Below are 26017 nucleotides of genomic sequence, written 5' to 3' on the forward strand. Positions count from 1 at the left end.
TGTTTTTAACATGTATATGACTGTTATGTGTATATGTTTCTTAAACAATTTTTGTATTACTTGTGCTGAATTAGAGATTAATGTATTAAAAATGATATTTTTTGACAGTACTGTTTGATGTCCATTGAGAACACATAATGCAGCCTATATTGGTTTAGCGGCTGTTATTTAAAATTGCTTTCTGAGGGGATATGTTCATTGTTTGATATAGTTTGTTGTTTATTCCTTACTTTTGTTGAAATAATTGTTATAAAGATTGCACACATGTAAATATGTATTATACCAAAAGTAGATTTTATGTTGCAAGGAACAAGAGGAAGATTATCTGACTCATAAACCCACATCATCATGGTGACACCCTGTTTTCTTCTGCAATCAAGGTGGAGAAGAGATTCTAACCTATAGCCTGCCTAAGGGGTGAGCTTAGGATAATGCAGCACACACACCCCTTTACCATATGCATAAAAAGAGAAAGCAGAGGACTTAGAATGGCACACAGTCACCTACTATCCTGATCCTGGCGAAGCACCCTGAAGCAGATCCATCCATATTCCTTGCCCCTGACTCCAGAAACTTGGCAAGCAGAAAGGCCCATTTCATTAGGATGAGAACTTGGGCTGCAGCAGAAGAGGACAATGGACTTCCTCTGGCTGAAAGGATATGCAGAGTGTGAAGAGTCATAAACGGCCTCTCCCTATTTACAAGGACAAAAGCACATTTTTAAAAAGACTAATAATTTACTGTGCAAAATTGTAAAAAAAATATGTACACCCCGGACTTGTGAACCTCATTTTTGACTGCTCATTTTAAGAGGCGGCAGAACTCTGTGCTATGTTCTGCGAAGTAACAGTGGAAATTATGGTTTTATACCAAATGTAATTCTGTCAAAAGTGAATGGGGAGAGGCCGTTTATGACTCTTCACACTCTGCATATCCTTTCAGCCAGAGGAAGTCCATTGTCCTCTTCTGCTGCAGCCCAAGTTCTCCTCCCCTGATGTAATCAAAGAAGTGTGATTTCCTGATGGAGTGGAGCAGGAGGGAAATGCCTGGCCTTTGTGAGGGAAAGCTGTGGAACTGGTTTGAGCCTTAATTTAAATGTCATTCTGTTACATTTTTTTTTTAACTTGCTTTAAAACAAACTTGCAATTTTCAAAACAAGCAGCTAGAACACTTATTCCACCTTCTAAACCTTGGGATTTGAATAGTTACAACCTAGGTTACTCTCAATAACAGGTCACTTAGTTTTCAGACATTGGATTTCAATCGTGCAAGTTTAAATCCTTATGATGCGATATACAGACAGCTGTCATACAGGCGGCCGCTGGTACTGCTCCGAGATTTTGACAGATTTCATAGGCAGGCACATTTGCTGTGAATGTTTTGATGACAAATTAAGCTTTTTAGCATACTGTAATTTCACAATGATTTCTTAAACTCAATGAATTGTGACACCCAGCAAGAATATTGGATGTTTAATGGTGTTTTGTGCTGGCATTCTGCAGTTTCAGCAACCAAGAAAAAAGATTTAAGAGCAAATTCTGGATTTCTTTCAGCAAGCACTGCTTTTCATGCAGTCTCCATTTTTACTTGTTTGGCTGCCCAGTGACATGTTTCAGCAGTGCGGGCTCCGTTCCACCGCTGACAACATGCATGGTAGATTTGGCAGCCATCTTTTTGTCCTTTGTAGAGTGCCATTTTCATAGGTTTTGGCACGCACAAGGGTTTTGCGGCCATTTTGATAGTTCTGGCACCATCAGATCACAGGGATGCCGCAGGGCAGAGCATAAGTGAGTTAATGCATCCCACAGATCACAAATATTCTTAAGCAGGCAAATACTTTCGGATTCCCTAAGCAGAGTCATTCAGTGTAAGAGGTTAAGCCAAAGTCAATGGGCAAAAGTTTATATGAGCTGAAGCACTTCTTGTAGGTAAGTAAGAAAAGGTCTTTGCACAATGTTTGAGAAGTCTTTGAAGAAAAGAAGAATAAATGTAGGGACACAAGCTGTTTAACTAGTGAGTAGTAGAAGACGCAAGCAACTCTTCAATGAGGTAAGTTCTCTCAGACTTTACAGTACCTTTGGATTGAAGAAAAAGTGCAGCAGATGACTTCTGTCCCTGTGTAGCTCTGCAGATCTCACTGTTGCGGGGCCTCAGTCATGGGGACAAGAGGGAGGTCTTCTGGGGACTCCTGCACTGCAGTGAGATGGTCACCGCTCACAAGTGGCACTTTGGATTTCTGCTCCTCACGAATACCGCAAATGGCAACACTGCGGTTCCTGGCTGTCGAGATGGACTTTCCTTGCTTCGGGGGTCCCAAACACTCTGTTCAGGGGGCTCAGGCTCGGCCAGTCCTGCTTCCTGGGAGTCCGGAGGATCTTCCTGGAGCTCTTGGCCAGCTTAAAAACAATGCACACAATCTGGTGTTCCTCACCCTGGCTATTTGGTTTCCCTCAACAACTCTGCGGAAATTCAACGAGCTCCGAGAAGATGTCCAGGTGGCTTACTTTGGAGTTGATTGGTCCCACCAACTCAAAGGGAGAAGTCGTCCTTGCAGGGGCTTCTCTGTCGATACAAATTTGGAGTTTCAGCACAGCAGCATGGCTTCGCCGGGCAAACCAATGGTCCAGGAGTTGCAGCAGACGTTCTCTTTAAGTTCTTCTTCGGTTCCTTCAACCCAGTGGTCGACTCTGCCTTCTAAGCCAAAAGCTGCGCCTTTTATTCAGTTATCTCCCATTCATTCCAGTTTAGCTGTCAGTCACCCAGCAGGGTGGCTGTCCTTGCCGGACAGTCTGCCGGCCAATCACTACAGAGTGCATTTGGGTCTCCTAGGAGACTAAGCACAGGGAGTTTCGGGCACCTCCCTCATGTCCTGCCCCCGCCAGACACCCTGTAGCCAGAGTCGGGCTTCACTTGTGAATCCCGCCAAAGGCAAAGCGACCAAAGGGACCAAACCTGGTTTGGTGCGCAGAGTAAATCGCAAGAAGGACCTTTCCACAAAGAAATGGTAAAAAGACGATCAGACATTTTGACAAAAATGGTACCCTTGAGTGCTTTACGCAGCCCACGGTAAAAGCACACCACCGTAGTTAAAAGTAAACCACTGCCACCAGCCATTCAGTGATTAAAGGGTAACATAAAAATGTTTCATGAGAAGCTAGACAAAGGGGATACTAGGTAACCCCTCCAGCATCCTATTGTAAGATAGTGTGTGCTAGGTCTAGAAAGTTACAACTGTAAGTAAAGTCAATTTCTCTTTATTGCTCTGGGAAACCGTAGTTTATCCCAGAGAAGGTATTTAAACCTTGGGGAAATCTGGAAGACTTACGCAGCATACGTACAGTCTAATCTGCACAGGAGGGTCCTTCGCTCCACACAGAGCGTCCCTCACCTAGCAACAGTCTCCATCCACACACGAGTACCCTCGGGCTGGATGCGCGACCCGTATAGAAGATTAACCCGACGCCGGGTTTAGATCTCAGCTACTGGAGACCGCGCTAGATTGTCACTACAGTAAGCCTCCTCACTTATAAACAAACCGTTTATTCTAAATTCTGTGCGTCCTTGCGATTGCTTTCCTATCTGGACTTTCAGCTCTTTTGGGCCATCCACAGACTGACATCGTGATACGGACAGCCTTGACCTGAGATTGCATGCTATTTCAGCACTCAGACTCCAGGACTCTATTGTACCTTGACGGCTCTACACTACGCCAGGGTGAGTCCCGGCCTTTTTGTGACCGAATTTATTTTGTGGCCACTTTGTTACTACTCAATGTTCACTTTTATATAATTAATTACCTGCATTGATCATTGCAGGGTACTGGGCTCCTACACAGTTGAATTTCTGATCAATTTAGTGACCCATATTTCTCTGAACTCTTCATCCTAAAGTAACCACTAAACACAGCAGCACCAAGGGACCCCCGGGTCATGGTGAGTGAGTGTCTAGCTCTTATCATCCTCACACACTTAAGTTGCTGTTTCCTCCGCTTGATTTTGCCATTTGAAATTTCTCCGGTCTATTGACTACTGAGGCCATTCTAGATTGGGTTGTTTGTGGCTTTGGATATAATTTAACAGATATTGTATAAATGAAGTTCAATTATGCTTTTTTTGTGACTGTAGACAGATTGTGATACACATTACAAGGATGAAATGCAACTGTGCAATTATGGATATGACGCATTCTGTTGAATTTGCTTGATAGCTACACAATTCTGATTATCTTTCCTTATTTCTTATTTATATTCTCTACTTTTTGCACGATCTTTGGCTCATGAAGAAGAGAATTTGCTTCTCGAAATGCTTCAGCCGTCCTCAGTGAACTGAACCTTCTCTGATATTTGCGTTTTGGAATAAACAATACTTGATTTTTGTAAATAAACAATGGACTGTTATAATAATTAGTTAAACCTGCTTCACAACTGAATTTTTCTATTTGAATTTTTGAGTAGTTTCCTTGAATTGATATTTATGCGTCTTTGTGACGCAACATAAAGGTGTGCAGGGGACGGGAGGGTTCCATATTGGATCCTTTTTTCTTCACTTTTGTAGATCTGGAAGACTTCCCTGTGCCACTGCACCGAAGGTGTTGTGTGACACAATATAAAGGATGCTTATGGAGTTTGTCAGGCTCCATAACTAAAAGAAACACAAAGTTCAGAAATCACATTAAAATACATGCAACAGTGAGAAAAAGGGTCTCACTCTCTACAGGTTAAAACAATCAAGTCCTCAAAATCCAGCAGAGTTGCTGGGGGGTCTCTAAGGTGGAGGGAATTGGCACATTTCTGAGAATTCTCCATAACACACCCGAATCAAGAATTCTTGGCCTGGAGACGAATTAACTGGATGGGAACTTGCAGCAGTCGTCAGTGGAGGCTTCCAGCAAAGGACTCCTCACGCTTTCTTGCAGCTCTGTGGATTTGGTGCCTTTTTACAGCAGCCAGATGAAGAATGGGTATTGCCGGTTGAATTCTCTTCTCTCTCGGTCCTGCACTCTGGTGGGGGGACTTCAGGGATTCGAAACGTGTCTCTGGAGATCAGCAGGAGTCCACCAAAGCTTGGGACGGATTCAGACTTCAGAAGACCATGCACTGCACCCAGGCTTGAGGTCCCGGATATTGGCGGTTTGCATCCCAGCAAGGTCGCAGCACGTTGTGGGTTGGCTCAAAATTCAGGTCTATGTGAGACTAGTGGATCTCGCCAGCCTCTGGGGAAGAGACATTGTTTTCAAGACACCAGGTTGATTGGAAGGAAGGGTCGCATCAGGCTCCATTTATTTATTTGTGTTATAGTCATCTGACTTTTCACAACAAATTCATTTACATAGCAAAGAAATAAAAACGTTTATATAACTTTGGCTCCAAACAATACATAAAACCATATTATTCCTTTTAGGTTAACCAACCTCAATTAATTTAATAATCCCTAGAGTTCCAGTGATGGGAAAGTTTCCTTCCCTGCTGTTGGTCTCACCCAAAACTCTTCTGTGTTGAGCCATTCTTCGTGATGTACAAAACGCGCTAGGTATTTTTGCATGAGTGCTGTATTAGAGCTACAAGTTGTAAGTAAATGTTTCAAATCTTGATGTATTCCTTCCCCACAGAGATCACAGTACACATCCTGAGGCTCCATATTCAACCGTATCCTCTTAATTTCCTTAGTCATGGTTGGATTAAGATGGAACCTCAGGAGTTCTTTTCAATCTGGGGTCTCGTATAAATGGCAGGACATAACGTCTCGGTTTGTCACTTATCAGAAAAGGCTTGCACAATTATCTATGAAGCTTGCCCTTGTCAAAATCCAATCGTAACAAGGCATGTTTCATTTTGTCTGGGTTTTCCACAAGGAAAGTCTCTAATTGCTCACATTTCAACAAGTTCCCATGTACGTCAGTTTTTAAATCTGTCAGATGATCACAGTTACCCTGATTCAGATGGTTTCTTATATCCTTTTATAATGAATTATTTCCCAGTAATACCACCGGTCTGTAAAGTGAAAGGAACTTCCAGTCCAAATACACAAGTAATGAATGTATTCCCAACTCTCAGCGTAACCGGGCCATTGGAAGGGACCTTGAAAGACCTCTACACCTTCTTCTACAAAAGCCCCACCAAACGTACCCAGTTGACTCTACATACAATAGAATTAAACTCCAATCCATACAAACTTTTTGGAATTTCCTCAGGCTTCGGTTACATAGCAGGCTCTCTAGCCTCTGGAAATCGCTACAGACGTCTTTTCTTCATCTTCCTCTCCGGATTCGGCTCCAGTGGTCGACTTGTCAGCAGCTTCCAGGTTCTGAGTATTTATCGGGAACTAGAGCACAACTTATGCAAACTCTCCCTGCAGTTTAGAGAAAGGGGTGGTTGTTTGGGGGAATTCTCAAAAATGTGATAATTCCCTCCACCTTAGAGACCCCCAGCAACTTTGCTGGATTTTGAGGACTTTAATTTTTTTAACCTGGAGAGAGTTTGACCTTTTCCCACTCCCTCATGTATTTTAATGTGATTTTTCATACACTGTGTTTCTTTTGGTTATGGAGTCTGACAAACTCCATAGCCATCATCTTTTACATTGTCTCACAGCACCTTCAGTGCAGTGACACGGGGAAGTCTTCCAAGATTTCCCAAGGTTTAAATACCTTCTCTGGGATGAACTACCGTTTTCCAGAGCAGTAAAGTGAAATTGACTTTACTTAGCATTGTAACTTGCTAGACCCAGCACACCCTATCTTACAATAGAGTGCTGGAGGGGTTACCTAGTATCCCCTGTGTCTTGTAACCCTTTCCTCACTGAATGGCTTGTGGCAGTGGTTTTGTTTTGAACTACCATGGTTTGTATTTACCACGGCTGTTCGCAGCTCCGGTAAAGCAACCGCAAAATGGTCCCGGTCTTCTTTTTTCACCATGTCTTTGTGGAAAGGTCCTTCTAGAGATTTTCTCTGCGCGCCAAACCAGGTTTGGTCTCTTTGTTCATTTAGCCTTTGGGTGGGATTCAGGAGTGAAGCCCGCCTCTGGCTCTAGAATGTCTGGGGTAGGCAGGAAGTGAGGGAGGTGCCCGAAACTCCCTGTTCTTTGTCTCATACGAGACTCAAATGCGCTCTGTGGTGATTGGCTAGCTGACTGTCTGGCATGGACAGCCACCCTGGAGGGTGAGTGACAGCTAGGCTGGAATGAATGGAAGAGAACTGAATAAAAGGCGAGTCTTTTGGCTTGGAAGGCAGAGTCGACAATTGGACGAAGGAACCGAAGAAGAACTGGAAGAGGACGCCTTCTGCAACTCCTGGACCATTGGTTTGCCCGGTGAAGCCCTGCTGCAGTGCCGAAACGCCAATTTGGCATCGACAGAGAAACCCCTAGTTGGTGGGACCAATCAACTCCAAAGTAAGCCACCTGGACATCCATCTCAGAGCTGGTTGAATTTCCACAGAGTTGCTGCTGGAAACCGTAGAGCCAGGGAGAGGAACACCAGATTGTGCTTGTTGCTTTTAAGCGGCCCTACAGCTTTTGGAAGATCCTCTGGACTCCCAGGAAGCAGGACTGACCAAGCCTGAACCCCCTCAGCAGAGTGCGGGACCCCCGAAGCAAGGACAGTTCATCTTGACAGCCAGGAGTCATGTTGTTGCTATTTGCGGTAGCCACGAGAAGCTGAAACGCGAAACATCCACTGCAAGTGAAGTTTGCCGTTTGCTAGTTTTTACAGTCCCAGCGCATTACAGAAGTCCCCCGACGTCCTCCCTCTTTTCCTTACGACTGAGGCCCAAGAACAGTGAGATCTGCAGAGCTGCACAGGAACAGAAGTCATCAGCTGCATCTTTTCTTCTTTACTAAGGTACTGTAAAACAAGTCTAAGAGAACTTACCTCTTACTGTAGAAGTGCTTTTAACTTCTATAACTCACAAGCTTAATCAGCTTGTGGCCCTACATTTGATTCTTCTTTTCTTTTCAGCAAAGACTCCTAGGAACTTGTGTAAAGACTTTTCCATTTGCTTGCCAGAAGTGCCTCATCCTAGCCAAGACTTTTGCCCAGTTACTTTGGCTTAGCCTATTGAATTGTTTGACTCTCTTTAGATAATCTAGAAGTACTTACCGGCTTAGGAATATTTGTGGTCTCTTGTGTTCTAAGAACCTTTGCTTTTTACCAACTTTTAAGAGTGTTCTGAATGCCAACAGTAAGATAGTAATGTCCCCAGCACCTTTGTTATTGAAGTCACCTGTGGGTGTAGGTTGTGTCTGTGGGCCATCCCAAAAGGGTCTTGTGTGATTCAGAAACTGAGTGTACAGTATTGAAGTGTATTTGTGTGTTACTATTCTATTTCTCCCTTCTAAAGAAGACTTCATAACTGACTCATCCATTAATAATTGTTTATGCAAGAAACCTCGAGTGCAAGAGCTTATTTCAATACCTGTAACTGTGAATCTTTGTGTAACTCCACTATTGCTCACATTTCCCCTCTTGAGATAACCCTGGCTGCTCAACACACTACCAAAACTGTGTAGTACAAGCTTATACCAAAGGTTGGGTTGCCTATACCTGTAGTCATAGTTGTTTTCTAGTGTTCCCAGAGGGTACTGCGTTCAAACTTTGCCAAACAGTGGTCTGGCTGTCCATTCAGGACAGCTAGCCTGACATTGGGACTTGGTTCCTTTCAGACACAGTAAAAGATAAAGGGCTGCAGAGTTTTGTACTCATCCCTCGCTTTTTGCCTTTTCAGACACTCTGGAGACTTGGCAGGGAAATCAAAGGACTCCCGCTGAAGATAACACTTGGGCTGAGGTCGAACCCACCTGGAATGGCAGGGGAAGACCCAAGAAACCACAAGCAAATGGCAAATGTTGATAAAAGGAGCCCACCATTCTAGCAGAATGGTGGCCATTCTGTGCATTACCAAGGCTGATAGAACAGCCTGTGAGTAATAAAGAATAAGTCATGAAGGTAAAACCACTGCCACAAGCCGTTCAAGTAAACTTGCAATTGTAACAGTAATGTTACCAGGTAAGTAAGAAAAGGGGCTACATAGTATCCTCCCAGCACTCCACATAAGGTGGGGGGTGCTGGCTCACTTAAATCAATGTAAAAGGGATGTGAATCCCACTTTACTTCTTGGGAACAGTAGTTCACCCAAGAAATGAGAGAATTAAAAAGGAAGCCACTGCATTTAAAATGCGGTGTGCCGCCCGTAGTACATTAGTCTGTCCAAAGTTATAGGAAACTATAACTCCAATCGTACACTATGAAGAGATCTAAAGAGGTCACTCATAAAAGGAGTGAAGGACTAGTTGAGAGGGGAAAAGATTCCCATTTACCTAGGGACGAGGTAAAATGATTACCAAGCACAATGTTCTGGGGTTGACACAGGTCAGGGAGATTTATCATAAATATGAGAATCTTACCCAACACTTGGCGAAAAATGTGCATGTTTTACACCTTCCTTTTTTTCACCCTCTGGGTCATACGGCAGAGCATAGGGAGAAAGAAACTAGAACTGCGGCAACGGGTGCCACACAAGATTCTTATACCAGTGTCACAGTCGTGGCAGAGGACAGGACGTATGTTAGGGTGAATTCTCAGGAATGTACTAATTCCTCTCCACCTTTGCTGGAAAATTAGGACTTTTAATTTTCAACTCTTGGCTGTTGAGATGGGCTTTCCTTACATCTGGGGTCCAGCACTCTGTTGAGGTGGCTCAGGCTCGGTCAGTCCTGCTTCCTGGGAGTCCGGAGGATCTTCCTGGAGCTCTTGGCCAACTTAAAAGTACTGCACGCAATCTGGTGTTCCTCTCCCTGGCTCTTCGGTTCCAGCAGCAACTGCAGTGGAAATACAACCAGCTTTGAGAGGATATCCAGGGGGATTACTTTGGAGAGGATTGGTCCCAACAACCAAGAGGAGAAGTCATCCTTACAGGGCTTCTCTAGTCAAAACAAATTCGGAGTTTCAGCACAGCAGCAGGACTTCACCGGTCAAACCAACGGTGCACAAGTTGCAGCAGGCGTCTCAAGTTCTTCTTCGGATTCCTTCGTCCAGTGGTCGACTGCCTTCCAAGCCAAAAAGCCTCGCCTTTTATGCAGGTTTCTCCCATTCATTCAAACCTAGCTGTCGGTACCCAGCAGGGTGGCTGTCCCTGCCAGACAGCCAGGCGGCTAATCACCTAAGAGTGCATTTCTGTCTCTTAGGAGACTAAGCACAGGGAGTTTTGGGCACCTCCCTCACTTCCTGCCACCGCCAGACACCCTGGAGCCAGAGGCAGGCTTCACTTATGAATCCCGCCAACCACAAAATGAACAAAGGGACCAAACCTGGTTTGGCTCGCAGAGTAAATCTCAAGAAGGACCTTTCCACAAAGAAATGGCGAAAAAAGAATCCTGAGGTCATTTTGACAAAAATAGCACCCTTGGGTGCTTTACAGCAGCTGCAAACGCAGCCTGCGGTAAAAGCACACCACGGTAGTTAAAAGTAAACCACTGCCACCAGCCATTCATCGAGGAAAGGCTAACAAAAATGTTACATGAGAAACTAGAAAAAAGGGTATACTAAGTAACCCCTCCAGCACCCTATTGTAAGATAGTGTGCTGGGTCTACAAAATTACAAATATAAATAAAGTCAATTTCACTTAACTGCTCTTGGGAACAGTAGTTTATCCAAGAGAAGGTATTTAAACCTTTGGGAAATCTTAGAGACTTCCCTGTGCCAATGCACTGAAGGTGCTGTATGTCACAATGCAAAGATGCCTATGGAGTTTGTAAGACTCCACAACCAAAAGAAACAGTGTTAAATCACAGAAAATTACATGAGTGTGGGAACAATGTCTCACTCTCGCCAGGTTAAAAATTAAAAAGTCCTAGAGTCCAGCAAAAGTTCTGGGGGTCTCTAGGGTAGAGAGGAATTGGCACATTTCTGAGAATTCTCCCTAACAGTTGACATCCTTTGAGGCAGGGAAATCCCTCTTAATACTTCAGGACAGGGGGGCATTTTCCCAAACCCTCAATTTTCCTTTAATTATGGTTTCTGACAATAACTGCATCACCTGTGTCCGAGCCTTCTTCGATACCCTTAAATCTCCTATACATACACCTCGAGATCGCAGACTGGATAGCACAAATGCCACAGGGTCACAAATGCCACAGGGCCACAAGCATAATAAGAATTGTTTTGGGTACTACCAGATCTAAAAAATAGTTGAGCCGGTTAACACAATTTAAATCTGAAATTAAGTTTGTGGTACTTTAGTTAAATATCTTTTAACCTGGTTAAATGTTGCTGCTGGTCTTTGCACAGCTGTAACCCTATAGATCTAATTTTCGTTGCTCCAGTCATGCCATCCAATTCGCCATCCAATACTGAAGTAGTGACGGAAGACCAACATTACTCAAGGCTTTGCGTGCACCCAGTCTTTACCTGTCAATTGAAGGTCAAACCGTAGTAAACACTTAAAAATTAAGTTGCTTGTTTTGTTCTTGTCCCAAACCACACCCCCAGCCTCACCCCCCACCTCTCGTTCTATTCTGGCACTACCAGAATTGTTGTGGGGCCTAGTAAGGTAGCCGCTTGTTTGTCTCATTCTCCTTCCAACTCCCCCTCCACCCCCATCACTGTCAAAAGCTCTTGCACTATCTGAAATGTCACCAGGCCGAGTATGATAGTTAATCTCACATTCTTAATGTATCAACGACTTGTTCCCTCCCTGCCTTGAAGCACTTTAAAACACATTGTGTATAGGCGCTATACAAATAATCAATCAACCATATTCTTATTATACATAGTCAATCTCCTATATTATGATTTACAAGTAATTACACTAGATTTGTATTGCCTGTGTTTACAATGGAGGTTTTAAGATCCAGTAATATGTATTACCACAAGGAGGCTGCCATAGGACTTTCTGGGTTACATTTAGTTCACTGGAATACTATTTTCCAGATACTGTGGTCGTATGTTTATTTTTTTATTGTGTGTACAGTTTAACAAAATTTTTACACAAATATACAAGAATAAAGTAGCGCACATCTTATTCACATTGCACTAAATCAGATTTAAAACACAGAATCGTATTTTAAACAGAGAACAAGTGAAGAAAAAAGAAAAAGAAGGAAGGAGAAAAAGAAAGATAATGATAAAGAACATCCTCACCACCTTTTGGAGGGAGACCTCCATTTTTTTCTCCGTTTTTACACAAATCCTCCAATAGTTTAGTGTCCACCTCACACTTCCTCAGTTTTCCATCAGCAATTATCCACACCTGGGTTATTGCAATCATTTTTCTCCGGCTCAATCCTGATGGGCTTCTCAACCAGAAGGCGTCATCAGCTATTTCATCTAGCTCTACCACCAGGTCAGAGTATGGCTTTTATACACGGGGAACCATACCTTTGCATCTAGTTAGAACATGCCTCGCTGATTCCACTTCCTGTCCGTTACAACAGATCCTACAGATTCTTTCATGTTCAGGGATCCCTGCCCAGGAACCTTTCACTTCAAGGACATCAAGCCTATTTAGCCTAATGGTTATCAAGATTCTTCGGGTCTTAGGAGACGGGAGTAATCTTAGGTATTCTTGTGGTTCCTCCAACTCAAGACATTCGGCCAAGGTAGATGGAGATTTCATATTTGCCACTCTCTCATTGGTCCTTAACCAGTCAAATAGCTCCACAGAGGTTTAAGGATCTTTCAGCACCACCCCCTCTCCATGTTCCCACTTTGGTCTCCAGCATAGTCTTGTAAAAAAGCTCTGATTCATGCTCTTAAATCTTTCCAAAGCTACACGCGTACCATTTCATATAGCTGAACAAAGTATTGAAAGGAAGGAGGCAGGTGCTGAAAACGTGATCATAAGATATCCTTTTGCTCTGTTTAGCTCAATCAGGGTAGCAAGCGAGGTTAACCCCATCTCAAGCCTGATGGCCTCCACCGTGGTATAATTACTTAAACCCAGAATACGACGCCATATCAGACCTTCGACTTTATCTGCCCAAATAGACCGGTCACTTAGCAAAGCCTCCAGCCCATACAGGAAAGCAAAGCAAAGGCTAGTTTTTGGTTATAGATGGTGCGGATACCACTCAAACTATACTCAGCAGTTTGTTTGGAAAAGGAGAGAACCAGTCCCATGGTTGAAGGAGCCTTTGCACATTTGTTAAGTTTATCTTTCAATGCCTTTTTATTTGTTACAATATCTTGGCCCAGGTACTTATAGAAGCTAACCCTCTAGATAATACCAATGTCACATTGGATAGAGTTCTTATTACAACATTTATGACCTACTGCCATGAATTGGGACTTTTCGATGTTCACTTTAAGGCCATTCTCTTCCACATAGGCACACACTGCCTTAGCGCTATTGCATATCCCATTGAAGGTGTTATCAAAAAATAACAATGTCGTCTGCATAGCAAATCCAGCCTAGTTTATTTACCCCAATTCTAGGAAAGGCATTTATTTTTCTCAATGAAAATATCCTCAAAATCGGACAGAAACAAGTTAAAGAAAATAGGCGCCAGGGAACAGCCTTGTCTGACACCCATCCTGACTGCTATATGGTCAGACATTGGGCCCGTATTATTCAATCGTACCCTGGTGGTGTTTTCCTCATACATCAGCCTACATATACAACAGCTCTTCAGGTATGCCCATACGTTTGAGTTTATCCCATAGCAAATTTCCATTCACCCTGTCGAATGCTGATGAGAAATCAACATAGAGGATATATAAGGGCAATTCCCCAGAAACGCTTGCTTGTTCGACCAGAATGTTGACCATTATGCTATTATCCACAGTTGAGTAGCCTTTTCTAAATCCGGTTTGGGCTTTATTCAGGACATTTTCATTATTAATCCACCTATTCATTTCATGAAGAACCAGAGTGCAGAATCTTACTCTGCAAATCTGTCAATGCTAATAAGTGGTAATTCATCGGTAGATTTCTGATTCCGCTTTTAAAGACTGGTATGGTGATTGAGGTGTTCCATGATTTGGGTATCACTCCTCTATCAAGGATCTTACGAATGGTAACAAGTAGGATACCTGCCCAAATTTCTGCGTTTTGCTTTATTATGATGTTACATAAGCCGTCTAGACCAGGGGCCCTGGATTTTTTAAGCTTCTTAATAATAGCAATGACATCCTCGCGCAACATCAGTCTTTTATAGGGTTTATTTTTACGCAGCAGGGCAGTTTTCCCTTTAAACTTTTCTTCCAGATATGTCACCCAAGTTTTATTATCAATGCAACATGCCACATCCTGATTAGCATTGCCTGAAATTGCCCTGCAGTTTGCCCAAAGTTTTTTTTTGTGTCTAGCGCCAAGAGTATTTTCACCATATGTTGCCAATGTATGTTGTCATTTGAGGCTCTATATCTGACAACCCAGTTTCTATAGTTTTTTTTTTATTTTTTATCCTTCGCTTAGCCTGGGTATAGGTAAGCCCAGAAGGAACAGTATATTAAATTGCTTTAACCCAAACTTGAAGTCGCTACTTTTTACCACTCTAAGCGTTATTTGGGAGTGGAGGATCTCTAGCAATATGCTTCTATTTATAGGTTTCTTTAACCTCTTCCATCCGGCAGATAAGGGGAATAATTTTTTATGAAGTTTCACCATTTTTCCTGCATCTGTATCTGCGCTCGCCTGCCCAAGGCTGACTTTATTTTCATGAGCGGAGGGTTTTACTTTAATTGGCATCAGAATAGGGGATTCCATAAGGGAAATACTACTATCACTCTGACCCTCGGACTGATCAGACTGCGAATCAGTGAAACTGGATTCTACCATTACCTTAGAAGGTATAGGTGTTTTTTTCTGGGTCGCAGCCCCTAGCACCCACGAGGTAAGATTTCCCATTTTAAGTGCCTGTTTTTTTGCCTTTCTAGCCCTTTTTTAGTGGACTTGTTTAGGAGGAGATTTACTGACGCTAAGAGCTTCAATCTCCGCCGTTAGGCCTTTCTGTTCCAAGGCCATCCTTTTTGATTCTTCGTTTTTTTCCCTCTTAGTTAACCCACTTGTGTCATTTTCATCAGTAGTGTCCCCATCCAAAATCTCCACTAATGTGGATTCCAAGTTGTCAGGGGCTATTACCTCCTGTATACTCTGAGCCGGAGGTAGGATGGGCACAGCTTCTATTTGTTCCTCCCTGCTGCCTTTGGCTAGAGGCATCTGTTTGAGTACTGATGCATTCTTTTCAACCAAGCACAAGATGTTATGAGACAATTTCAGCAATATTTGTAGCGCAAAACCTGTTGAGATGTTATGAGCCTCCATGTCCTTAAGGCGAGTCTTGCATACAGTTTACCAGTGAGCTCTCTGCTGACAGATCTGTCTGTTCTTTATTATCAATATTTGGTGCCGTAGACCTGTAAGCAATGCCACTCCGCCAGGGAGTGCAATACAATCTACCAGAGATTACCACAGGGTCTGTTTGAGAGGAGGGACTCTATCTGACTCACACCAGGTTGCGCATCTTCACAGTTTACACCAACAACAGGTTCTGGTAACGTAGCTATAGGATTTACCCGCTCAAGATTATATGTCTGGCCTTCCAGACTATAACACAAATTTAACAGAGAATTGTTATTATCAATTTCTGCTGGAATCAAGATTGCTTCAGATAGAGTTCCCTTGACGTTTGTAGGTTCTTCATGAATCTTGACAGCCACTGGTTGTCCAGGATAACCCGTTAAAAAAAAAAAAAGTCAGTGATTTTATTTTCCTTATTGGTAATTGTTTGAGTGCTTACTTCACCTGTATTTTTAGCACCACTACTACCATTTGCATTTTTCCTATTTGCCTTGAGCTTGCTATGTAGTTTCATAATTGTGTTCTCCCAAGTACCACTCACTAAGGGGCGTGATTATAATTCATCAAGCACTAGAAAAGTCACTAAGGGGGTAGACGACAATGATGATTAAGGCGCACACTTTGTTATTACAGGCGGCCAAGGTCAGACGTCGGCCCACATACTCTGAAAAATGCAGTAAGGCGTACTTCCACCAGGCAGACTTCCCCACAGGGTCGAAGAATCCTCCCCTGCTCTGCAATTCAGCACTGACAGAATTATCCATACCAGGAGTATCCGTACTAGACGGGCAAGTCAGAGTCCCCCGGGCCCGATCGGTTCAAAGAGACCAGTCTCTGCAGTTAACGCACACTGCCAAGACTGCCTGTATAGACCTCCAGTGAATGTCTATTCCTTGCGAGCAGAAGAGATTTCAGTTTTATAGCCAGACAGTTAACTGAGTGGGTCGAGAAGATGGTCTTACCCCGAAACACTCCTGTTCTCTTTCTCCAAATAATGGAACACACAGCTGCAACAGACCGCACTCCGCGCCTGCGCTGTGTTTATTTGCGAAATCACTGGAGTAGAAAGAAGACAGTCAAATCCACGGGGAGAGCAAAATGACATCCGCCTTCTCTGCTTTCTCCGAAACACACAGCTGCAACACACCGTGTGCTTGACATTTACTTGGAAAATTCTTTCTGCTTCTAATCATTGTAATGAGTGGTGTTTTTGTACCCATTTCTTTGCCACTTAATTTAGGGATCTCAGATGAATGAAGGGCTTAGTTGACCACCTGGGATATATCCCTTTACTGCAGGATACACACGCATCTGAGATTAGCTTAGAAAATGTTCTGCTACCTCAGATTATCCAGATATCTTGGAAGCAATATGTCTGATAAGAACCATGCACTGTGGTTCTAAAGGAGTAATAGATGGGTGTGCATTCAGGGAAACCTATGCTAACTTTTTTGTATTACAATCGCCAAAAGGGACTTATAGGTGTGTATCTATGGGAGTTCACATCAATAAACTCTAAATTATTTAGCATGCGTTCTCCATGACCCCTAAATTTAACGCTGTGCTGGTCTATGGGGTGCTTTTTATTACTCTCACCAGTTGTACTTTCAAGTCGGCTATTTAATTTTTCCTTAAAGATAGTTTTGTAATTGATTCAAATACTAGAGAGTTTATGTATTAGTTTGTCTGCTCAAGTCACCCAATTTGGGTGATCAACAAAACCTCTTGAGCTAGGACAACTTTCTATTAACGTAGGTAAAGTTAGTTAGATCTATTTTAGCTTATATTGACACCCTACCTTTCTTTTCATGCACATTATTACATAACTGGGAAAATGAGACTCGAACCTGCCTTAAGACATTCAAAACGTAACTGCATAACCCTTAATTTCCTTTCCTTGACCCCCTACCTAATCATTTCTCACGGTTGAACTACTGCTCCCCCTCACCCTACTGTACTCTGTTACCCACATCCACTGTAAATCCTGGAGCCTGCCAATTAGCTTTTTTTCGAAAGTCTCTGGTTGGAGAACTTAAATTGTATGTGTTTCCAAATGAGCATCTTTAAACCCTTTTCTTCCATCTCCCAGCGTTTCCAGGCTGTAAAAGATTTGTATAGAGTCTCGCATGAACTCTTCTCCACATGTTCATCAGAATTCCCTATAGCTCTGTTATCAATTCCTCTCCCATCTTTGTATCTTGGGACACCTCCTGTACCTTTTGAGTCTTGTGGATTCACAACTGCATTTGCTACAGTCTCTCTTAAAGCATTTGCATGCATTTGATTGTGTAGCAGAATTGCATGATTTTATGGTTCTGTATGTACCTCTTTTTGGAAATGAGGACAAACCAGTCTTGCTCAATTCCCTCCTTCCTCTGATCACATTATTCCACCCATGATGAAGTTAATACCTCTGTTACTTGTGTTTTTTTGTTTGTTGTTGACTGGCCCCATAAAACTATACACAATTGCTTTCATTTAGACATTATAAAATAAGGTTTTTGAATTCAGAATAAGGTCCAAACCACAATCATTGGATTCAGGAATGTTAAAGCAAATTGGTTCACCCCAGTAAGTTATTCTCTGTACACCAAGCTTTCTCTGGGCAACACCAGTTTGCTTAGGTTGTGTCCATAGTCGGAACCTGGCTTCCAACATGAGGGTAAATAAGTTGTTTTTAGATGTTGTTGATGGTTATAGCCAGGCCAAGGACACCTGGTTTAAGGTCTTTTTCAAAATATTACAAGACTGAGTTTTCAATTACCCGATTTTAAGCACTGTAATGCCCAGGACCAAATGCTTGTTTTTCAATTGAAACCAGAGGTGGAAAAAAAGGTATAGCTTTTATTGTTGAAATGATGGTGCATCAGTCAATGACCCATAACTTGCTTTCCTACAAAACCTGTAACAGCCAATGCCAAATCTAGCAGTATTTTAGAATGTTGTAATTAATGTTGAAATTGATTGACTGGCTTGAGAAGGTTAGCCGCCGCTGCTGCTGCTGCTGACCCAGAAGAACAGCAGATGCAGTCAGGGGAAGTTCGATTGTAAAGTTTAAAACACTGGGGTAACAATTTCAAGTTCCAAGCTACTAGCCATCCAAAAAAAAGGCACTCCCCTGTCTGTTCTACACATACGAACAGCATACCATTTCTTACTCGCCAAGAGTCAATTATCACTAACCAGTGGTGAATGCAAATTTTGCATCCAGTAAAGTGCACCTCCGCCAGTTACCTGATCTCATGTCACTGATGAACAGTCTTTCTAGAATGATCCCTGATATACCCGAGTGTAGTAAGGTTGTTGTGCTGTGTGCTCGAGGGGTATATGATGTGATGCATCACAAGTACCTATTTTCCCCTCCCCATTGCTTACTTTTCTGGGTTTATGGAGATGTGCGAGCATCTGCAAGATACCTAATTGGTGCTGTTAGGGGAGAATGTGGATACTTTGCCCTGTCGTATCGCCCAAGATTGACTGGTTGCTCAGGAGTGCACCCATGGCATGGGCTTGAGATGATGTGGAAGGTTTTGGTGTTGATGGTGATTTCTCGCAAGGGGAAGCAGTAGTAATAATATTGACTAATCTCCTCCCTTTGCAATCAACCCCGCAAACGTTCATCTCCCCTCCAATCTTTGCTTATATCTCCCAAGCCAATATCACTTGCCTTTCTGCCAAGGACGTTGCACACTACTTTTCCTCCAAAATTCATGATACTTTCACAGCCTCTTCTCTCCATCCCCAACCTTCCTACTGTCTAACTCCTCTTCTCCGCACCTCTACTATGCTCAATTATTCCCCCCTAGTTCCTGTTGCAAGAGCACCCATCCTTCGCATTGCCAACCCATCTTTCTCTCCTATCGGCCGTTTTTCTCTCCAAATGGTCAAAGACTTAGTCGCAATAGTTTGCCAGTATCTTTCTGATCTCTTTAAACTCTCTCTCTCTCTGCTGGATTATCCCCTGCCTTCTCCATATCTGCAACTGTCTTACCCCTTTGCAGAAACCTTCTGCTGACCCAAATGTCCCAGCAACCTATCGCTCAGTTTCTGTCCTTCCCTTTTATTCAAAAGTGCTTGAGTGGGTAGTCTTCGATCGAATCACTAAGTACCTTGAGGATAATGGCCTTGGAGATTCACTTCAATCTGGCCTTTATAGTAAACAATTAACAGAGACTGCACTCATGCATGTTTCCAACCTTGTCTCTAATGGTCACAACTTATCTTCTATACTTACCATTTTGGACCTTTGTACCGTTTTTGACAGTCTGCTTCTCTTCTCCAGAACCTTAGATTTTGCAAATCTGCTGTGGCCTGGATTGCCTCCTACCTGGGAGGTCAATCCTTTAAAATCTCTCAGAACACCCATTTCTCTGACCCCCACCCCTTTGCCTGTTTGCATCCCCCAATGATACATCCTTGGACCTCTGCACTTAACCATGAATACCTCTGCCCTAGAAATACTAGTCTTTTGGCTTTCACTACCACCTTTTTGCTGATGACACTCAAATGTTGTTCTCCTTTCCCTCCTTCACCCCAGTAATCTTGGAACAGAATACGAACTGCGTCATCGCAATTTGTCACTGGATGGCTCTCCGCTGCCTCATGCTGAACTCTTCAAAAACAGACATCCTCTTTTACTATCACATCCCACCACTTCCCTCCCCTATCCCCTATCCTTCCTTGCTGACCTTCTTGCTCCCTTACCCAAGGCTTGCAATCTTTGGGTCCTCTGTAATGGCAATCTATGACTGCAACATTTCAATACCACTACCATTGTATTAACTTCCTCAACATTCTGAACAATTGTCCTTTTCTTATTAACAACTCTACAAAAACTAACTCCACTCTTGTGCTCAGCAAACTGGAGTACTGCTCAAGCCTACTGTGTGGCTTTCAACTCTACTCCTCCCTCTATATACAAAGTCCTACACTTGTGCTTACTGACAGCATGCTGGTTGACTAACCATGCACAACAATGGCTCTCTTTGTGTTCCTTCTCCTCGTCTACAGAGCTATCTATGGTCTTGCTCCTTAGTACCTGGCCGATTGTATCTCCGTTCACACTATCTCATTACCTCTGATCCTCCTCTGCAATCAACCTCACTGCCCCATACCCTCCCTTGCATCCTGTCACTACTGCAAGCCACTATCCATAACCAACAAATCCAGCTGATCTGAGGATCTCTTCAAAGCCTGGCTTAAACTTCATTTAAATGCTAAAGCAGGAGCTTCCCTTGCCCTCCTCCACCATCCTCCCTACCTGACCCCACCACGGCCTCAAATGACACATATTTTTTTTATATTAAATGAGTACTCCTCACACCTTAAGGATTTCTTGGAAGCGAAATATCCATGATAGGTGATTGACCTTCCCATCTTTTAGGGCACCCTGACTGGAAGACTCCTTTCCAAGGGTTGCTCAGTCTGCGATGAATCCTAGCAGCCCTCATATTTCTGGGGCGGTAGCTATGGGTCCCTCGTTCCAGGTACAAAAGACTGACTTTGTGAAAGGCAGCTGTGAAGACCACCCTCTGCAAGGCTAGTTTTATCTCTTCCCCCTTCCCTCCCACCATCAATTTTGGGGTGGGGTGGTCCTTGCCCCCCCTGCTGCCCCTCAACCACGAACCACACCTTCAGATGCACGATCCTGCACCACACCTCCACCCCCTCCTTGCCTACGGCTTGCATCTAGTCCATACCCCTACAAACCTAAGTACTGGAGGCGGCATTCTGTATACGGGCTTCCATGCCTAGGCCTTTAGAGGGTGCAGCTTATAGACTGCAAACGAGTGCAAGTCTTAGAATCCCCTATGGGGGCGGAGGTGGATGGGGGCACAAAAGCTGGTATGCCCGTGGCCCCTACTGTGCCAGACTCCTCTGAGGATCGCCCTCGGGGGGGCTAATTACAGTTTGACCCCCAAGGATTCCTATACAATGGCTAATACGCAAAGCTTCCACCTAAGGCGAAGAAAAGGTTGTCGGGGGCTTCACACAGAATTCCGACCAACATGCGCAACCCTGCTAGGCCATACCATAAGATGGTGGACAAGGAGTCAAAAGAGCAGGAATCTGAGGGACCTTTCTTGTGATCTACAAGGTCTCAAAATGGTAGATTGGGCTGCGAAAGAGCAGGAAAGATATGAGTCTGCTGAGTCACATTTTCTGACACCCATGAAAGCCCTGGGACTTTCTGGTGCCAGACCGGGAGGTAACTGTGTGCCCCTCTAGCAGAGCGCCCACCAGGATATCCTTACCTCTCATCGTGGACCTACCATAGACTGCCTCCCCTTTGTTCTAGTTGCATTCTTGGTTCACATGAGGCCCTTCATGAGCTCTGGTGTCAGTGGTTTTTTAGGTGCCTCCATAGCACCCTTCTCCCCAGTGGAAGACCGCGTTTGGCAGTGTTTCAGACAATAATGCTCTCATCGGCATTAAACGGCTATTTCTGGGACATCATGATCTTTGTTGCAGGGGCAGGGGGACCAGTCTGACCCCGGGTCTTTGCTAGGCATTGCAGATGGTCCATCGCCGCCTCATGGGCCCTTTACCTTGTTAGAAGTGGTTATTTATAATGCGCTTAATACCCAGAGGGTTCTAAGCGTGGACCCAGGGTTCAACCTGTGTTGCTCTGTGTCTTGCTTCCAAGGCAAGCGCATTGACCCCCAGCTTTACTCCGGAAACTTCCCTTTGCCTATGGTGTATGCTCTGCTGGTACAGATTACACTGGCCATGCTGTTTCCTCCAGCTTCACCGTTGGTGCCTCCACCATCCCTGCCGGCTCCAGCATACCCGGATCTAGCCAATCCACCAGATACAGATGACTTCTCTGAGAGGCAGAAGGAGAGCTTCCCTTGTCGACTGGGTCCTTCCCTGAGATGGCCACAGTGCTTCTAGAGTTCTTGGTCATTCCCTTTCCAGAGACACTACAGATGGAACCAAGGGTCTTGTCAGCAGAGCTTGCTAATAAGGGGCAAGAGCAGATGTGTGTCCCTATGCAAAGAAATGTTTTGGCAAAAGCACAGAACCTGTGGCTAAAGTCCCACACTACTCAGGCACTCAGTGTGGATGCTAGATACAGGCCTTTGCCATCCAAGAAGGTCTGCCTGGCTTCACAACCCCATTATAGCTCTACAGTGGTTGCGGCAGCCTCCTTGAACTGAAAGGTTACACCAGGGGCCTTATCCCTTGGCCTCCTCCTAGGTCTTGAGAAAGGACCGGCTAGAAAAAAGCATGGGCAAAAGAATTGACAAGAACTCTGCCCTTCACCTGCAACCGGCGAACCTGGACGCCCTTGTTATGGAGAATTCTCAGAAATGTGTTAATACCCTTCTACCTTGGAGACCCCCCAGCTCTTTTTGCTGGACTTTAGGACTTTTTCTTTTATCTCTCATGTAATTTTAATGTGTTTTATTCTCTGTGTTTCTTTTGACTTTGGAGTCTGACAAACTTTACATGGTGTCACACAGTACCTTCAGTGCAGTGGCACAGGGAAGTCTTAGATTTCCCAAAGGTTTAAATACCTTCTCTTGGTGAAACTACTGTTTCCAAGAGCAATAAAGTGAAATTGACTTTACTTATATTTTGTAACTTTCTAGACCCAGCACACATTATCTTACCATAGGGTGCTGGAGGGGTTACTTACTGTCTAGTTTCTCGTGTAACATTTTTGTTACCCTTCCTACAATTAATGGCTGGTGGCAACGAAGGTCCTTCTTGAGATTTACCATGCGCACCAAACCAGGTTTGTTCCCTTTGTTCATTTTGTCTTTGGCAGGATTCGCGAAGGAAGCATGCCTCTGATTCCAGTATGTCTGGCAGGGGCAGGAAGTGAGGGAGGTGCCCGAAACTCCCTGTGCTTAATCCCCTTGGTTACAGGAATGCACCCAAAGGCGATTGGCCGGTTGGCTGTCCGGCAAGGACAGCCACCCTGCTCTGTGGTTGACAGCTAGGCTGGAATGAATGGGAGAAACCTGTATAAAAGAACTTGGAAGGGATGCCTGCTGCAACTCCTGCACCGTTGCTTTCCCGGTGAAGCCCTGCTGCTGTGCTGAAGCTCTGAATTCAACTCGACTAGAGAAGCCCTGCAAGCACGACTTCTCCCTTTTGAGTTGGTGGGATCAGTCAACTCCAAGTAAGCCCATCTGGACATCCTCTCGAAGCTGGTTGTATTTCCACTGCAATTGCTGCTGGAACCGAGATCCAGGGAGAGGAACACCAGATTGCGTGCATTGCTTTTAAGTTGGACCAGAGCGCTAGGAAGATCCTCTGAACTTCCTCTGAACTTCCCTGATGCAGGACTGACCAAGCATGAGCCCCCTCAACAGAGTGTTGGACCCCAGAAGCAAGGAAAGTCTGAAGTGGTATGTGAGAACCGCAGTGTTGCTATTTCCTGTCAGACAGGAGGAGCTGAAACGCTGAATTGAAGTTTGCCTATTGCTGCTGCTGACCTTCCCATTGCAGAGCAGGAGTCCCCAGACGTCCTCCCTCTTTTCCCCACAACTGAGGCTCAGGAACAACATGATCTGTAGAGCTGCACAGGAACAGAAGCCAGCTGGAACCATTTCTTCTAACCAGAGGTACTGTAAAGTCGATGAGAACGTACCTCTTGTTGTGTAGCCTTACTTGCTCTCAATTGAGACCTGTCTTGGTTATCTTGCAGAATTGCTAAAGCTTTGCCCCTCACAAGCCTCTCTGCTTGTGGCCCTTCAAGTCTTCTATTTTCTACAAACATTTCTACAAACATTGTGCAAGACTTTTTTTCCTACCTGCAAAAGATGATCTTCAGCTCACCTTGACATTGTGCAATTAACATTGGGTGTCCTGGCTCCCTGAGAGACTCCTCTTTACATCTGATTTTGTGCTTTGGCCTTTCCCCAGGAAAGGGTTAGTTACTCTGCTTTGGAAGGTTTTAAAAAGTACTTAGCAGTTTAGGAATTATTTGTTAACCTGTTTTATTCCTCTATTTGATCTTTCTCACCAAAAACAGTATTGCTCTAAATGTACCAGTGATAAATCGATGTCCACTGTGTCCTAGCTATTTAAGTCACCTGAGGGTGTTGGAAGTGTGTGTGCGCCATCCCCAATGGGTATCATCTGATTTAGAGAAACTAAGAGTGTGTTTTGAAGTATATCGAAGTGTTACATGTTTTGCTCCCTTTTTTGAAGAAGGCTTATATAACTGACTGTGAAATAAATTAATAATTGTTTTATCAAGAAACCTTGAGTATAAGTGTTGATTTGGATAACTGTATTGTGAAAATCTGTGTCACAACATTAATGCTCACATTGACCCCTCTTGTGATAAGCCTGGCTGCTCGACTGCACTAACAACCTGTGTAGTTCAGACTTATACCAAAGGTTGGGTCCCTATTGGCAGGAGGTCAGGGTTATTGTAGTGCACCCAAATGGTACTACATACAATCTTGCCTAACTGCTCTTCTAGCAGTAACAATCCAAAGACTTCGAAAGGCGTTGCCTGAATTTGAGCAATTCCTGCCCAAGACAAACAGAACTACTTTACAACAGGGTTGGCAGAAGCATGCCAGGTAGCACAAGATTTCTTGTCTACTGTGGACCACATAGACAAGATGGCCAGAGGTATGCCAATTGGTGTGGATGTAAGGCGCCAGGAATACATGAGGTCAACCATATTCAACTCTGACACACAGATGATGATCGTGGACCCCCCACCACTCAACAGGGTTGACCTGTTAAACTCTGCAATTGATGATTCCCTGGCAGTGCTTACTAAGGCCCAGCAGTCAAAGCTCTTTCTCCTCCCAGGAAAAACAGAGATTACATTCTTTTGGAGGGTTTAAAAGGTTTCAAGAAAGGTTTCAAGAAAGGAGAGCTCACCAGCAGGACTGTTCACCAGAGCTCCACCCCTAAAGCGTTCTTTCCAGGCTTCTCCTCCAGCTCAGCTGAGGCAAAGTCTAAACAACGAAAGGTTGGTTCAACCCTCACAGCAATCTAGTGGGGTCAGATTGTCGCTCCATGGAAGGCCATGCTAGAGTACCTGTGGTTCCTTTTTGAGTTTTTGGTGGGGCTTTTGTCTTTGTCCTTTCATCCATAACCCCACCTTCCTGCCCATCGCGTCGATAGTTCTGTCAATCTGAAGATTCAGAGATTTTTTGGCCTATGGGCAGTGGAAGAAGACCCTCACAGCAGGGATCTGGCTTCTTCTCTGGGTTTTCCACCATTCCAAACTAGTAAGGCCAGAAGACAGTCCTACACCTGTCTCATTTTAATCTTTACATTCCCTTGGAAAGTTTCAGGGGTGCAGATCATGTCAGTTCTGTGTGGGGGCGACTGGCAGTTCATGGTGGTTCTTATGGATGCCAGCCTTCATGCCCCTATGTGGGGAAGAGAGACTTGCAGTATGGGTGCTGGCTTTGGGGCTGAACTCTACCCCAGAGTTTTTATGAACCTGTGTTAGAACAGTTTTTCTAAAGTCCAACTAAGGGCTTCATCAAACCATACAACCTAGGCAATACAGCATCTCCAGCTCTTAGTATATGCCTGTATCACCTGAGGTAGGGATAGCATGGACAAATCAGCCAGGCTTATCTTAGAGGGGAGAGAGGGCTGTATGTTAGTGCAAAGAAATTGTAGCATACATATGGTTCAAAGAATAACTGATGCACTATGTATTGTAAAAATAATGGTTTCAGTAGGCCAAGAGAAATCTTGGGTAAGTAAGTATATTCACATCAGTTATAAACCCAC

The 26017-nt window shown here is 44.0% G+C and overlaps 1 protein-coding gene across 2 annotated transcripts in view; it reads left to right on the forward strand.

Annotated features, from left to right (window-relative positions):
- TMEM150A (transmembrane protein 150A) overlaps positions 1-26017 on the forward strand; it is a 223193-nt gene that overhangs the window by 188655 nt on the left and 8521 nt on the right. The window contains exon 8 of one of the 2 annotated variants that reach the window (XM_069619037.1): positions 4246-4411. The exons of the other annotated variant lie outside the window; for it this stretch is intronic. Coding sequence (XP_069475138.1) covers positions 4246-4328 — 83 coding nt within the window. The 3' untranslated portion in view covers positions 4329-4411. Of the gene's footprint in view, positions 1-4245; positions 4412-26017 lie in introns of those variants that run through there. 2 annotated transcript variants of the gene reach the window in all.

Source organism: Ambystoma mexicanum, chromosome 10, assembly GCF_040938575.1.
Source record: "Ambystoma mexicanum isolate Mex_15411 chromosome 10, UKY_AmexF1_1, whole genome shotgun sequence".
NCBI classification, from domain to species: Eukaryota; Metazoa; Chordata; class Amphibia; order Caudata; family Ambystomatidae; genus Ambystoma; species Ambystoma mexicanum.